The sequence below is a fragment of the Nelumbo nucifera genome, chromosome 4 (assembly GCF_055504915.1).
Source record: "Nelumbo nucifera cultivar China Antique chromosome 4, China Antique-T2T, whole genome shotgun sequence".
In the NCBI taxonomy this organism is placed as follows: domain Eukaryota; kingdom Viridiplantae; phylum Streptophyta; class Magnoliopsida; order Proteales; family Nelumbonaceae; genus Nelumbo; species Nelumbo nucifera.
This window is the reverse complement of record NC_142652.1, coordinates 33,324,287-33,340,271: the sequence shown is the minus strand read 5'-3', so window position 1 is coordinate 33,340,271 and position 15,985 is coordinate 33,324,287. Positions and strand designations below refer to the sequence as shown.

General features: G+C 36.6%; 2 protein-coding genes across 3 annotated transcripts in view; one reads left to right on the top strand and one right to left on the bottom strand.

Annotated features, from left to right (window-relative positions):
• The window catches only part of LOC109115633 (translocon at the outer membrane of chloroplasts 64-like), a 39,022-nt gene extending 34,300 nt beyond the window's left edge, over positions 1–4,722 (top strand). For both annotated transcript variants that reach the window (XR_016085517.1, XM_019199855.2), the window contains 4 exons: positions 1,831–1,958; positions 2,062–2,113; positions 3,563–3,632; positions 4,225–4,722. Coding sequence is in view for 1 of the 2 variants with exons in the window: in XM_019199855.2 (XP_019055400.1) it covers positions 1,831–1,958; positions 2,062–2,113; positions 3,563–3,632; positions 4,225–4,307 (333 nt within the window). In the remaining variant the exon portion in view is untranslated. The remainder of the gene's footprint in view (positions 1–1,830; positions 1,959–2,061; positions 2,114–3,562; positions 3,633–4,224) is intronic.
• A 1,567-nt stretch (positions 4,723–6,289) lies between these two features.
• On the bottom strand, positions 6,290–15,485 carry LOC104609976 (putative glutathione S-transferase DHAR2, chloroplastic). The gene is made up of 6 exons (XM_010276428.3): positions 15,176–15,485; positions 13,842–13,932; positions 13,335–13,478; positions 12,341–12,458; positions 7,999–8,139; positions 6,290–6,729 (listed from the first exon to the last, which is right to left on the bottom strand). The coding sequence occupies exons 1-6, from the start codon at positions 15,381–15,383 to the stop codon at positions 6,643–6,645; spliced, it is 789 nt and encodes a 262-aa protein (XP_010274730.1). The 5' UTR covers positions 15,384–15,485; the 3' UTR covers positions 6,290–6,642.
• Between the last annotated feature and the right edge of the window lie 500 nt (positions 15,486–15,985).

Genomic DNA, 15,985 nt, shown 5'->3' with positions numbered 1-15,985 from the left:
ACCAACAAGAGATCCTGTTTGATAAAAGACCAGCTCATCTTATAGAACTTCACTGTGAAACCTTCAGGGCCTGGCATCTTTTCCAGGTCCGAAGAAGCCTCATTAGAAATTCTATTGAAGTCCAGCCCATCAAGCCTTGGCCTTCTAGCCCTGTTTTCTTTGTGAAGATTAGAATAGCATTCCACAATAGCATTTTTGACCCGGTTTTCCTCCTCCAGCACCAGCCCATTAACTTTTAAAGCCTTAATACTGTTAATGCGCCTTTGGCATGACCATCTTGAGAAACAAAGCTGTGTTGTTATCACCTTCTTTTAACGATAAGCTCCAAGATCTCTGCCTCCATTTCACCTCTTTTTGATAGGTAATTTTATCATAGTTTATCTTGGCCTGAAGCCTCTTTTTCCTGTTATCCTCACACCTCACTTAAAGGACCCCTTTCATCCTCCAAATCAAGATCAACAATTTGTTGTAAGTAGTCTGCCTTTTTAGCTTCTATTCCTTTGAAAACTTCTTTGTTCCAGACTTTGATTTTTTGTTTCAACTCCTTCAATTTCTAGTAGAAGATGTGACTTTCCGAACCTGTAAAGCTCATACTTTCCTACCAACGCTGCAACTGCTCAAGGAAGCCTTCCTCATTCAACCGCATGTGTTCAAACCTGAAGGACCCATGGCCACAAGGCACCCGTCCACTATCTAAGAGAGGGGGCATATGATCTGAGAGAGATCTGGGGAGGGCAGATTGGAGTAAGTTGGGGAAGCTCTCCTCCCACTTCGGAGAGATTAGGAAACGATCCAGTTTGACCAAGGTAGGAGTGGCGTTTGTCCAGGTAAGGTTAGCACCAGCAAGAGTCAAATCCATCAGGCCCCACTGCTGCACAAAATTTACAAACCCTCTCATACCCCGGTCACCTTTAGCTGAACCAATTTTCTCTGAAGGGAACCTAATAGTATTAAAGTCCCCACTAATGCACCAAGGTGTGGAGGTGTCTCCCTCCTTGACTCCGTCAAGCTTTTGCATATAGTTTTGACTTTAAACTTTTTGGTACATATTATTGGACAATAAGTTTGGATATTCATGGTTATGACATGGATAATTCCCCTTTATATACCTTAAAAGGTGAATCTAAAGTATATTGTGTTTTGCTTTGAGATATCTTAATTCCATCATATTGCATATAGTTTTGACTTTAAACTTTTTGGTACATATTATTGGACAATAAGTTTGGATATTCATGGTTATGACATGGATAATTCCCCTTTAATTACCTTAAAAGGTGAATCTAAAGTATATTGTGTTTTGCTTTGAGATATCTTAATTCCATCATATTGCAAACATTGCCATGTAGCTGTTTTATGTAGCTTTCTTGAATGCATCTGTTTTTGGATAACTTTTGTTTTCTAGTTTCATATATGCCATAATATTTTCATGGTATTATCATGTACCGTTCTGGTTATATTGCCATGATTTTTATGCATGTATCGTTTTGGTTATATTTTATTCGCATTTTTATGTAGTTAGTCTCTGCCAAATTTCTCCTGGCCAGAGATATAACTATGTATGTAGTTAGTCATGGTTGGGTTTTTCCATTGTGACCTGGGTGATCAGGGCCCAGATCTTGGAAATAGCCTCTCTGTGTATCTTCAGGGGTAATGCTGCATACTTCTGTCCCTCCACAGGCCCAGCATTGGCAGGAGCCTTTTGCACCGGGATGCTCTTTATGTAATTACCTTCTGAGATACTTGCCCTGATGTGTAAAAAATCTCATGCTTTTCTTTTCTCTTGTCTGTAGTAATTGGTTTACGTAGTGCTTTGGTCATGTCTATGTTCAGGGCAATGCTGCTTTCAAAGATAAACAGTGGCAGAAGGCTATCAGCTTCTATACAGAAGCAATCAAACTTAGTAGCAAAAATGCAACCTACTACAGTAACAGGGCTGCTGCATATCTGGAAATTGGGAGGTATTAATAATTTTAGCTTGAGTTTTTTTATTTTTATTTTTTTTCCTTGCTTTGATTCTTAGGTTATTATCTTTGCTTAATGATTTCCATGGTGTTCATACAGCTATCACCAAGCTGAGGCAGATTGCAGCACAGCCATTAATCTTGATAAAAAGGTGCATTCTTTTATGGTTAATACTTCAATTTTTGGTTTTTGATACTTTAGAAGTTAGAACTGTATTTATTAATACATAAAGGTGGGTTTCTTTATGGTTAGTACTTTTCTGTCCAACTTGTTTTCAAGCTTAAATGGACTGGTGAATTAATCTCCATACCATATCTTTTCAAGTGAAAGAATTATTGATCTTTAATTTTGAGCAGCACCCTGAGAGGGGTGCTTTTAGGATTACATGCATCTAAAAGAAGCTAAAGTCCTGCATCCTTGGTAGAATATTGTTGCTGCTTTGTGGGGTTAATTTATGGTTGTGGTATTGTGGACAATGGTCAAATGAAATATGGCATAGGCTATAAGTGCCATGTAGTGGAGGCAACAATCCAATCATACCCCGTTAGAAAGTTTTCCCTTCACCTTTAGGAGATCTCAAGTTCATAAGTTATGATATCCAAGTGCCTAAGATGTTTAGCAACTGTTTATGGTAGTGTGTCAGAATTAACATGCTGTTTGTTTAGGAAACTAGTATTTGTTAGTCCACCTGTAAAATAGAGTTAAGTCTACTGATCAATTCTGCCGTGTCAGTCTCTACTGTCAAACCTTGCATGGTGAACATGATAGATGTATTAATAAGTTGTTCAAGGACTAAGACCATTTCTGGTTGGTATATAAGGGCGAGTATTTGAATGTGATGATCTACATGGCTTTGATATCTTTGGTAGTTGCCTTCATGGCTTTGATTGAATAGCATTTCATTGGATAGTATTAAGATAAACTTGCTATTAAAAATTGAAAATAGAAATCTCTTGTAGCTATTTAATGTTACACCTGCTACATAGCATGGGTGCCAACTACCCAGGTGTCTGCAAGTGCCTGATATGCCAATGTCCAAAATTCTTGGCAAATAACACATGCTAATAGATAAATATTAAATCACATAAATATTTCATAAAAACAAGAAAATATTTGAAATAAGCCCTTGCAGTTTTGAATTATTAGCATCTTTTCTTGTGAAACCATGTTTTGAATTAAGCCCTAGCAGTTTTTTGCCTGTCTTCAAATTGGAGCTTGGGGCCTTGGTCTAGGTGTCCACACATAAATCTACTACTTTTGATAGGTGAATGCTCAGACCAGATCTAATCATTGCCCTGTGTCGAACCCAAGAGCTGCTGCTTCTGAGTGGGTGCTGACATCCAGTGGGCTAAAAGGTGGATTGACCACATGAAATAACTTGAATATCATTTGTTGAAGCTCAAAAAATCCCATGAAAAGTCTTATTGTTTCTTGAAGCTGTGTTTGATTTGAAAGAAAGATAGGGAAAAGAAGGGAAAACATTTGTTCTATAATTACATATATAGTGTTCATGAAATTAAATTTTCTTTGAAAGCGAGCATAATAATATATTACTGACATTGTCTTTTGCATCTTTTGCCAATTTATTCATTTATTGTAGAATGTAAAAGCTTATTTAAGAAGAGGAACAGCACGGGAGATGCTTGGTTATTACAAGGAGGCCATTGAAGGTGAGTCTGCTATCTTATTTTTTTTTACTAAAAGTTTTTTAGCTTTGTATATACTTACCAAAAAGATCTACTATCTCAGAAGAGTTGAATTTTCTGTCTCAAATAGTAGCAGCAGATCATAAAATTGTGTTAACACATGGTAACTCAGAGTTGTCACCGGGTGGATAAAGATTAATATGTAGAATTCTAATTTGGCTGTAGTGGCTCTGGCTCATGGTATGGGATTCGGTTGATTTGTGACAGGCTTTGCCATAGTTTGTAATTCCCTAGGTTCCATAGCAACTGACAATCATATAGACTTCATATCACAACATAGAAAATCAACATGTTCATGAGAAAAATACGAAACTCAGAAAATATAGGGCTCGAAACCCTTATCTTTGTCCCAAGAAAGCAAGAGAAGGGTGATTAAAATTTTAAGTTTTCTTGCCTATTGGTTAGGGTTTTGAAGTCTTAAAGGGTTCAAGACAACTATTGGGCTTTTGCTGGTGCAACTAAAAGTTTCTTCAGCACTTTCCTCTCTCTGTTTGAACATTGAATCCAGACACTAATTTCATGTGATGGTCTCTTTTTTGTGTGTTTTTAATTACAGATTTCAGATATGCACTTGTTCTAGAGCCTACCAATAAGAGAGCATCCCTCTCCGCTGAAAGATTGAGAAAATTGTTTCAATAAACACTTGAAATTGTTTTAGAGAAGAATTTTCTTAGAGGCTTGGTTTCTGAACTGAATATCTGCTTCGGCCTTTAAGCAACTTCAACTGCTTCACCCTTCAAGAAGCCCTTTCAAAAGCCTAATGGAAGATTTTGTTCCTTGCCCATCCAAGCAAATTTATGAAGGAATTAGATGTATACGCATGCTTCATCCTGTTAGTGACTTGAGCAGCTCTAGTTTCTTGTTTCTAGGTTTTGTAAGTATCATGCAATTTTGTCTTTTATGCTCAATTTTGTTTTTTCCTGGAGAGTGTATTCAAGCGTTCAACCTAATTTAAGTTTTGATTGATTCAAACGCTGTCTGAGAAGCAGTGTAATTCTGAAATTTTGTTTGCACTGATAGAAATAGAACCAAAAGCGCTTGGTTTCGGAGAAAATTATTGAAATTGAGAAAGTTGGCACGAATACCCTATTCAGCAAACTCAGTTACAAAGTAGATTTATATGGAGATTGCAGGCAAGATCCTTGGTAGAAAACTTGAACTGGAATGAATCAATGAACCTTGAGCAACTTCCCAACCCAGAGCAATTATTTCAATTCAACATCTCATCACTAAGGTAATGTTTGGCATCGACGATTTCTTGAAAATCACTGCCATGTTGGAGCCACGTCAGTGTTAGCGGAATCATGTTGAAATTTCCGTTTGGTTGGCGGGTTTTACTGATTATTAGGAAATCGATCAAAAGTCGATTATTGAAATTTTACTGATTTCTTATTGAAATCAGTTCTTTTCAGTGAACTTTTTTGGTGATTTTATAATTTCTAGCTGATTCTGATTTTTTAGGATGACATGGCATCCAACATCATTGCATTGAATTATAACTCTAATACAAAAATATTTCTCCATTAAAAAGTAATTTCTAAACAGATTCAAAGTCGATTTCTCAAAAATCGGTTTATTTGGCATAAATGATCCAAACAACAAATTTTGATGATTTTTCATCATCAATGCCAAACATCACTTAAGATGATTTTTCATCAATGCCAAAAATAATTTTCCATTTTTATGTATTATTATTTATGGGAGATGATCCCAATTCACGTTGAGATGTGCCTGTAAAGTCGTGAGGCACCGTGTGTGAGGAGCATATCCCAATCCTTGGATGATTTGGTGGGATGTGGTAAAAGTAATTGGTGTTTATTTTATTTTCAATGTCGAGATAAGACTGATGGTAGGTGGAAAGGGAAAATTGAGTAAATTTGATGGGAGGTGTGTAAATTTAATGCATGATAATAGAAAATAAGGTCATTTATTTGAACACTCCCTATAATTTTAAAGATTTACTTAAATCTATCTTATATTTTTCATTTTACAAAAACATCCTTATAGTTTGTAACCTATTTACTTAATTGACGTTTCACTAAGAAGTGTTTGTTTTGACTTCTAAAAATAGTAATATTATCACCTAGTGAAAAATGTTCAAGGGCATGACCTATGATTGTTTATTCCATAAATACCCCTAAGTTAACATTTCATACAAAAAACAAAATTGACCAAATAGAGTGGTTGCTTATCGTATTAAGGGAAAAATTGGTATTTTTATTTTCTTTTGATTAAATTTATTTAAATAGAAATTAGGGTCAAAACTGTTAGTTTACACTATCTAATGAATTGTTAGTTAAGTAAATCAATTGCAAACTACAAGAGGTGTTTTAGTAAAATACAAACTATAGATAGGTTTTAGCAAATCCATATAACTATAAAAGGTGTTTTAGTAAATGATCCTAGAAAATAAAATAGAAGACCAATCTTACTTGGTTTTCATCTTTTGTGGCAAAGCCTCTGGGGACCAAAGTATTAGCATCATGTAATGGGTAAAGGTCGTGAATTCCATTACAAATTCACAATGTTCTGTTTCTTTAGAAAACGTAGGATTTCCTTAACATAGATACATGATGTTTACTGATTAGATGGCGCCATTGAGTGAAACAGATCTTATAATGTCTGTTAAAGGCTCACCTGTCCTGAAATGTATATTTAAATGTGAAACAAAAATCTGCCAAATCTCAATACATGAAAGATGGAGTACATCTTATTCCATAACAAGGCCAGTGCTTACCATTTAAGGTATGTTGCCTAAGAAAACAGTTTACATTAAATGACATGGATAAAAATGTAGTGTCGGTCTGCAATTCTGTGGACAAATGGATAAAAAATCAATATGCCTGAAGAATCTGATTACAACCTCTATGTTGAACTACATGCCGGTTTGGCGAGAGTGTAGACAGTATCATTTTTTGGATGTCTCAGGTTAAATAAGTCCCTAATCCTTTGCTTGAAAAATCAGCTGAGTGGTTTAACCCATGACTTTTGGACGCCATCCAGCAATTACATCCTCTGGCAAAGCCCGGGTCTTCACGAAAGAGTCCATAGAGAAAATTGTCTGGAACACCAGTAGAGGCATTGTGAGGAACAGATAAAACACTACAATACGTGCACACAAACAACTATGGCCATTTGTACGAAAGGTAAATATAAATCCACATCCAGTATTGACTTCCATATATGCACTTCAGAAAAAGAAATTGTGGTTGAGCTTAGAAACCTAGAGAATCTGAGGAGATGACCATGACAGACTAACCGGTAAGAATAGATATTTGAGTGGATATGACTTTTTATAAAGACAAGCTTGCTTGGGTATGGTATTATAACATGATATGGTGTTAGCAATACTATAGATATTTGGAGCAAGAGTATTATTGCCTGCCTAATGGAGATGATGACCACTTTGAGTCATCTGAAAATTCTTTTTGGATCTGATGCCAGATCTTAGTTTTTGTAATAGACTATTTGGTTGATTTATTAGAATTATTTTGCTTGAACTTACTCTATTATATAGTTTTAACTCTTAAAGTTCACAGGATGAATTTACAGGGTATTATTTTGTTTATAAACCTTAGCTTCTTGGCTTTGATTGATGATTTGGAGCAAGAGTATTATTACCTGCCTAATGGAGATGATGACCACTTTGAGTCATCTGAAAATTCTTTTTGGATCTGATGCCAGATCTTAGTTTTTGTAATAGACTATTTGGTTGATTTATTAGAATTATTTTGCTTGAACTTACTGTATTATATAGTTTTAACTCTTAAAGTTCACAGGATGAATTTACAGGGTATTATTTTGTTTATAAACCTTAGCTTCTTGGCTTTGATTGATGATTTAGAACAACATAATAATTTAAAATATGCTTTTCTTATCAATTTTATAGAATATTATTCTATTCTTTTGTTTTGGGTATTACATATTACAGATTACAGGGAGATTAAGGGGTAAGGTAAGTGGACCTCACGTGCACCCTGCTCTGTCCTCACCTCTTAATCCCCTTGTAGTGTGTAATATGTAATACCCCAAAAAAACTTCCTTAACCTTTATTTTTTCTTTTATTTTCCTCAAATTCATGGTAGTAGGGATAGCACACATCCATGGCCAAATACATTTGCAAAGGCACATGAGAACTAAACGACTAAATTTTGATATAATACAAATAAAGCAGGTATATCTGGGATCAAAGGTTCACTTAACATTTTAGTGATTGCAACATGCAAGTAAAAAAGACCATGATAATAATCTGAAATAAAAAGTTCTGGTATTCATGATGCAAAATTAATCTTCATGATGAGCATTAGCATATCTACCATGGTTGGCATACCTTCATATAAGACTTCAAGTATGGTAGTGAATCTGGAACTGACCAATTCTTATAGTGTCCCAAAGCAATCTCTAAATGGTAAAGCTTTGGTCCAAGGGACAAGTCGACTGCAGAGATTTCTTTGCCATTGATAAACGGACCCTTAATTGGAATAAAAGAATGTAGAATAGTTAGAATTTAGAAATACTATTAAAGAAGAGTTATGACACATTCTTGTGTAGCCAATGTAGTAACAAAGAGCAAACTTGCATAATTTCATGGGATAATAGCATATAAGGGCAACCTTTTGCCCTGAATATCAATAAAAAATACTATTTTTATATAATAACCAAAAAGGAGTATTTTTTTTGGGAAAATATCAAATAAAGGCAGTGTCACTGTTCATCGTCTTCCTCTGCCATTGTGTAAGTCCTCCGGCGATGGCCTACCACCCTATCAACCAAAACTGTGTAAATCCTCTTCCTTGACAATCATGTACCAGATGCAGAGAAAGACGATCGTAAACTTCAGGTTCACGGACCTCCTCACGGTGATGGCCTACAGTTTACAGATCTGTGCTTCAGATGCAGACAATGTGGTACGCTGGTACTTGTCGCTGTGGGAATTGCAGCGAATCCAATCGGGAAGACAGTGTACGCCGGTACTTCCTCCAACGTCGCTAGTTCTGCTGGGTTCAATTTCCAACCAAAAAAATAAAGAAAAAAGAGGCCTTTCCCCAGAAAAAGGATTGTCCCCCACCGCTGGCGATGATGTTGGTTACAGCAGTCATGGTACCGGCCTTGTCATCCTCGGCAAGATATGAACAGCAACAGCTTGCAATGCTGGTGGTGGATCCACAACCCACAATTGCGGTGGTCTGGCAACAACATCCACCACTGCAATTCCGCCACCATGTGAACGAATAGCACAAACCTTACCCCCGCCGGCTGCAATTTGCACTACTCCTTTGAGATGGGCTGACTGAATGAGCTCCTGAGCACTCCTTTGGTCTCATCATCCACGTAGCACATCCTAGTCCATCAATGTATTCTGGGTTTCTTCTTCAGGTGCGCAAGATAGAGTGGGTTTCTTCTTCAAGTGTGCAAGATAGAGTGGGGTATAGCCACGATGGATGGGTATTTCCATTTCAACGTTAATGGAAGCTGAGATGTGCAGTTCTTTAGAGCTGGATACAGAGGCAGAATGCCTCCTCTGCCCACTCCTGCGCCGTCGAAGCGGGTGAATACAGAGGCAGAGGAGGAAGACGAGCGACTGCCCTTTTTTGATATTTTTCTAATAAAAGTTATCCCATTTTGATTATTATGTAAAAATATTACTTTTTATTGATATTAAGGGCAAAAGGTTGCCCTTATCTTCTAGAATCTCTAATTTCATCAGTACAATGAAGAGTTAAAAGAACAAACTAGTCTGGAGTTATTACAGACCCTTAATTAGAATAAAAGAAGTTGAAGCATGTAGAAGAGTTAGAAATACTATTAAAGATGACTTATGACACATTCTTGTGTAGACAACATAGTAACAAAGAACAAACTTGCATAATTTCATCGGTACAATGAAGAGTTAAAAGAACATACTAGTCTGAAGTTATAACTATCCATAAAAGGAATGTTTTGGAGCAACCACTTTTAGATATCATAAATATGATTGACAAATGGAATGGATATGGTTTTAAATAGTACAGATTGGTGAAACAGCATGTAGCCAACCCCATATATGTGAATGGATATCGTGAAACAGCATACAGCCGACCCTATATATGTGAACGGATCATAAATATGATTGACAAATATGCTGGAAATTGAAAGAATTTCATCACTTACTTAACAATAACAAATTCCGTAAGTCCTGAAAATCTAATTAATGGTTAAAATCTTCCAATTTCACAACATCAAATGTGCTCAGTTTCTCATAAAATATATAATCTCCTAGGTAATCATCTAGTTACCAATTAAAAGAAAAAACTCCTAAACAATCAATCAATCATGTGATACATCTTTGAAAATAGTGTGAAGGTGATTTTTGAATGATAAAGTAATTTTTGATTTTATTATATTATTATCAAAAGAATTGAACAAATGATTGAAAGTATACACAGATCAGCTCATGTACAAAATTTACAACTCCATACCTGACTGAGATTTACAAGTATTATTTTTCCCAGTCATCAATAAAACGAGAAGAGTTAAATCTTTCAAAATATGCTAATATTGAAGCATTCCACCCTTCTTTTGATCACTAACAAAATTAATTAACATGTAAATAATTTTGTAAAGGGATAAACCAAAACTTCCCTAAGGCCTAAACAATGGGCCGATCCCTGCTGCCCATCCTATCTTTCTTTTCTTATATTACAGATTCCTATTTTGGAGAACCACTCCCCCAAAGCAACTGCTCCCTACCCACTCTGTGTCTTGCAAGTTCATTGGTCATACTATTGACTGATCTTGGGGTCCACCTATATGCGATTCCAAGGCCCCTCTCCATTTTCTGTTTTTATATCTCAGAATTCATTTCTATACTGCTATGAACCCTTAACGTTCTTTACAGGCTAGCCAAGAATTATATAAGAATCTCCTTCCATTAGTGCACTCCACCCTTCCAATGCTAGCATTTTCTTCACTTCTCTTCCTTTTGAAATTCTGCTATTCCTTTCTCTTCAGAGAAACCAACATATAGAAAATGGTAATTGATCCAAAAGAATTTTATCTTGTTTGTTAAGTTGCTTAACAGGTCATGAATCAATTAAACCAGACAAGGTTTCTGGTACTACCTATTTGGCTTCTAAACAGTTACCTAAATAAAATGATTCCGTACCTTTAGGCTATGCTTGGTTTGGCAGAAAATGAGAGAGAAACTTCTTGAATATTTCTCTCTCTTACTTGCTATCAAACCAAACATAGCCTTGAAGAGAAACTGCAAATTGGCAAGTGTGGGACTGATTCCAAGAGTGTCACAAAGCACAATATATGTCCCTGGTCTCAACCTCTTGACATAACTTGGTCTATTATTAAGAAGTTGTACATATACACTGTCTGCACTAAGAAGCAAATTTTTGTTGGGATGTAAGGGGCAATGTTTTAAAACACGGAGGTGTGACGCGAGGCGTTCCACTACCTAGAGGTGTGAGGCATAGTTCAGAACATAAGAGGAGGGTGATGAGGAGGAAGAAGGAGGGAGAAGAGGAAGGAGGATCTCATTTTTCTTTATTTTTAATAAAATCTTTTATATTAAGAAGAATAAAGATGCATATCACTAGGTAAAAGGGGGGGGGGGGGGGGCGCGAAGCCCCCCCAGCCAAAGGGGTCCGGGGGCTTAGTCTCCAGCCCACTTTCTTTCCCCTTTTCTTTCCTTCATTTTCCTTTCCTTTTCTTTCCCTTCCCTTCCCTTCCCTTTCTTTCCTTTCCTTTCCTTTTTTTTTCTTTTTTCTTTGTTTTTTCTATCTTTTTTACATGGGGTGTGCGAGAGGTGCATGAGGTGTACACCTCTAGCATGCCTCATGAAAAAAGCATATAAGGCATATGCCTCTTGCACCTGAGGCGTACACCTCAGAGGTGTCAGCGCTTCTGGCATATGCCTCAGGGCGTTTTGGGGGAGCCTCGCCTGGAGGCGCCTCCAGGCGTACACCTTTCATGCCTTTTAAAACATTGGTAAGGGGAACAGATCCATCACCAAGGGAATGGGGTGTTGGCCATGTGTAACAAGTGTATTCATAGAAGGATTTAACCGAGAAAAGCCCATTTAAGTTAAGCCCAAAATCCTTTTATCCTTCCAGCCTACTGCAATTTTGCTTTGTTGAATACAAACAAGGAAATTTGCTGATCAGCCTCCCAACCAATGACATTACTCGTTAGTTAATCAAGGGGCCCATATTACGTAGCTGGAATGAACTTCATAGATTTCCTGAACTATGGTTCCCTTGTTTGTCACCATTTTGTATATGTTGGGGAAAACCACCTTCAGTATTTGGTCTTCACATTGTTTGTCCTCCTAGTATCATACTTGCCTACCTGAACAAACCTCAAAAAAAAAAAAAGGAAATCTACCTATTTATTCTCACAATCATGTTAATGGTTGAAAATGAACATCTCAGAATGCTCAAATTGCAACATGTAAACAATCAAAAGTAAGATTATGCAAGTGGAAGACCTTTTCTTTTTGAAATTTTTTAAATATTTCATTGGTATCTAGTGGACTCTGAGACATGGCAGGTGACATATACTGAGGGAAAATCTAAATTTAAAAATAGATGTGATTTATTTCTTTCTTGTTGAAATAGATAAAGATTTAATTATATCTCACAGTAAAAGAATGCACTGGGAGCATAAAAGATTGAAATGCTCACATTTTCTTTGATATACTCATTAAAGGAAGTTAGCTCGCTAAGCAATGCTTGCTCTGTTCCATCACTGGGATCTTTGCTTTTAAGGAAACCGATAAAAATGGAAAATATCTTTGATCCCCTGCAAGTGGAAACAATGGAAGGATACAACATAAATTCCTGTCCAATAACACCTGGGGTATAGTATTGATGCGGATGAAGGTTGTCAAAATCTTTAAGCTAAATGTTAAATACTTGTGGTTAAGTTGATAAGAACAGTCAACAATGATAAAATGAAAACGTTACAAAATCATGAACATTGTACACTGAATCTATTTCTTTCAGGTGATGTCTTATTGCCCATCTTGTACATTCTTTTCCTTTTGTAAAAAAAGTCGTTGAGTTAAAAAAATTTAAGTACTAATTTATTTCCCTCTATAAATGTGACTCTTTTGTCATGTTAAAGAATAGATTATAGAAATCAGTTTAATATGGTAATAACTAACAATTGCTTTAATAAACAACTGAGCTCTGGGGCAACATATGTGTTGTGCAATAGACACTAAAATCCGAAAAACTTGCCTATCCAATATTCATACCTCTGGTTCCTTATACTCTGTTTTTCTTTCGATGCTTGAGGTAGACATTTTGGGCATAAGTTGCAATACTCACTATTACATGTTTTCCATCCAAGGTGCATCTAGGAACAGTGTACACTGAACAAGAAATCAAGGCCAGAGAAGATTATGTATCAGCCCCTCTGGCCCCATACAAAGTCATAAAACCTTGTACATCTCATCTCAAGCCTTTCATAGAGATGGTCAAGGCCAAAGAGTGTTATAGGACAATGGAAACAAAGTAGCAATTGGGAACTTGGCATACCAAGAGCACTGCTGCTCGAGACAATTTATAATTATGGAAAGGACAACAAATTGGATAATCCCATTCCTTGGAGTTTTCTCTTGGAAAGACTATATCATAGATGACCATATATATAACCAAAAGTAGATATACATACACGGAAGACTTCTCAGGTGGACTTCCCAAAGGTGGTTCAGGAAATTTCTCTTCCAATGATTGGGTGATAACATCTGAATCTGTGACCCACTTCTGATCAAGTTTGATTATAGGAACTTTACCTTCTGGACTGACTTCCAAAAACCTACAGCAGAAACCAAAAAGTGGACAAAATGTAAGAAGTAAACATAAAAGTTATTGCTTTCTTTCTTTCTTTTCCCTGTACAGAAAATGACTTTTTCCACATCCATGAGTATCAGGCAAATATATTTAGGGTCCACTTGATAACACCTGAAGTGACTGAACCGAAAAGCTTATTCCTTTATCTTTTAGTGAAAAAGTTTTTAAGGCAGTTGTGTGCTCCTTAAATGGCTAAATATGAAGTTGGGTAGATTACCATACCCTAGAATGCTTTTATTATTTAATTATTTTGTCCACTAAAGACAAAGCAATAATTCATCCAATTCAGCAAACTCAGCCGTTATCAAATGGCCCCTTAGAGAATTACCATTCTGGCTTGTTAGCCAAATCTACCAACTTCATGTCATAGAGAAGATGCTTTTCCTCAAGAGTTAGCAAAACTCTTTGTGAGAATGGACCTGCCAAATAAAATGGTGTCAATATTGCAGACATGGAAAAAGGGAAGGAAACCATAAGAGAAAAAAAAAGCATAGAACCATAAGTGGACTTTCCGGATTTGAATCAAAACAGAAAAGTTTACTTTAGTGAATTGCGATTGTTGAAGCTAGCTCCCATAACCTCCACTCTTTGTAATAGTAATAATCCCTTCAATATCTTCATTTATTCTCTTTTTCTATTTTCTAATTTTATTTCCTGACAATCTATTTCCATTCTTGAATATCTTCTTTCTTCTCACACTGCTCTTCATATTTGATTGCTGAATTATAAAATATTGCAAACTTGCTGAATTTTGCAGAGGAAGTAAAGAAGAAGGTACTCCATGTAAAGCATGTATAGCAAGAAATATAGTTGAGAGGAATGTAAAATATAGGAGAAATAATCTTAATATTTTCTAACCAGTATTAGATACGCTACCAAAGAAGACTACAATAGTTACTAAGTAAGCAACCCACTCAAAACAAATAAATAAAAATCCTGATATTTTTAAAACAAAATTAATATGAGGTAGCCAGCCTATTTCTTTCTGGACATCAGTTCACTTCTTATTTTCATCTCTTATTTCTTCTAAATATTTTCGTATGTTTTGTTCATGTTTCTTTTTTTACTCTCTACTTTGAGCCAAAAAATAAAAAAAAAAGGTTTCAAAGAATTCCACTTCTGTTACCATTGAAACTGGAAAAAAAATTATTGGAATCTCCACAGCTTCAATTCGGAAGTCCATCTAAGGATTCATCCGCATATCCATTTGGGTCTATAAATGGATGCCTAATTCTGATCCTAAATTAAGTTTCTCACTAATCAATATCCACATGAGCTTAATCTCCCCGTGTTTTAAATCAATTTTAATAATCAAGCAAACGGTTATGAAACCTAATTATAACATTAATCAACACAAAAAAAACATAGATTACAGTAACAGTACCAAAGACCCAATTCCCAATCAGAAGCAATTGGTGGAATCCCAAAATTGCGTATCTACAGTACCATGAAAAAGAGAGTCTTTCAGAATCTTAATATGCGAAACACGTAATGTCCACTAAGCACAGAGACATTCCCAAGTAAACAAATAAAGCGAACGAATCCATAAACTATGAATTCGGAGACAGAAGCCATAAACCACATTACCCACAAAACACATCAAGCAACTACCCATGAAACCACAAAGAAAAGGGTAAATGAAAAGTAGAAGAGAATCAGTACAGTCTCCGAGCCTTCCAGGGGTGGTAATTGAAGCTTTGACGCAGACTTCAAGTGGGTCTGATACCGCAGACATCTTCACCGTGAGATTTCTCCAGCGTCCCCGGCATTTAAGATGGTTCGAAGTTCCCGTAAACAAGCTGAATCTTCGTGCACAGACTTGTTTGAAAGCAGAGGAAAGAGCTGTTGGAGGTATGGTTGCAGTGGACATTGCTCAACTCTCTCTCTCTCTCTCTCTCTCTCTCTCCGGCTATCTGTCTATCTGTGACTGTGTGGTGTTTGGTTGTCAGTTTCGAACTCCCTTGTTATGGGAGAGATGAGGCTTCGTACCGTGAGAGAGGATGTTTGGTGCTGAGGCAGTCTGGTTGGTTGGGGGCCCACCACTAATGGCCCATAAAGAGGTCCGTTTGGGGTCCAGTGAAACATTGTTGGGTCAATTTGTATGGGGTTGGGTCTCTGCCTCAGGTGATGGGAAATGGGTTACTTTTCGCATATTTGAAAATTGAAATGAGAAATGTCTGGATTGAATTGTTGTTGGATCCTGTCAATGGGTCGGGTTTCTATCGGATTTGGTGTTCCAACTTCCAACCCAAAAAGGAAATGGGTTAGAACTTGGTCCAAATCCCCATATTTCTGCCACGTGGAGGGTCCTTATCAATTTGAGACAAGGTGAACCTAAGGCTTACCGTTATTATTGGGCCCTAAATATTAGACCCCGGACCAAGAGGCCCAAGACCCGTCTTAACAGAGGGTTGTCTGTTCGAGTCTGTCAGGTCAACCAGGCCCATATGAGATATGACATGTCTATTCCAC

Coding starts and splice junctions, on each gene's coding strand:
- LOC104609976 (XM_010276428.3), bottom strand. CDS start 15,383: ATGTCCACTGCAACCATACCTCCAACAGCTCTTTCCTCTGCTTTCAAA. Junction 8,140..12,340: donor ATGAGTATATCAAAGAAAAT/GTGAGCATTTCA, acceptor ATTCCAATTAAG/GGTCCGTTTATCAATGGCAA. Junction 6,730..7,998: donor ACTTGAAGTCTTATATGAAG/GTATGCCAACCA, acceptor CTGGTGTTCCAG/ACAATTTTCTCTATGGACTC.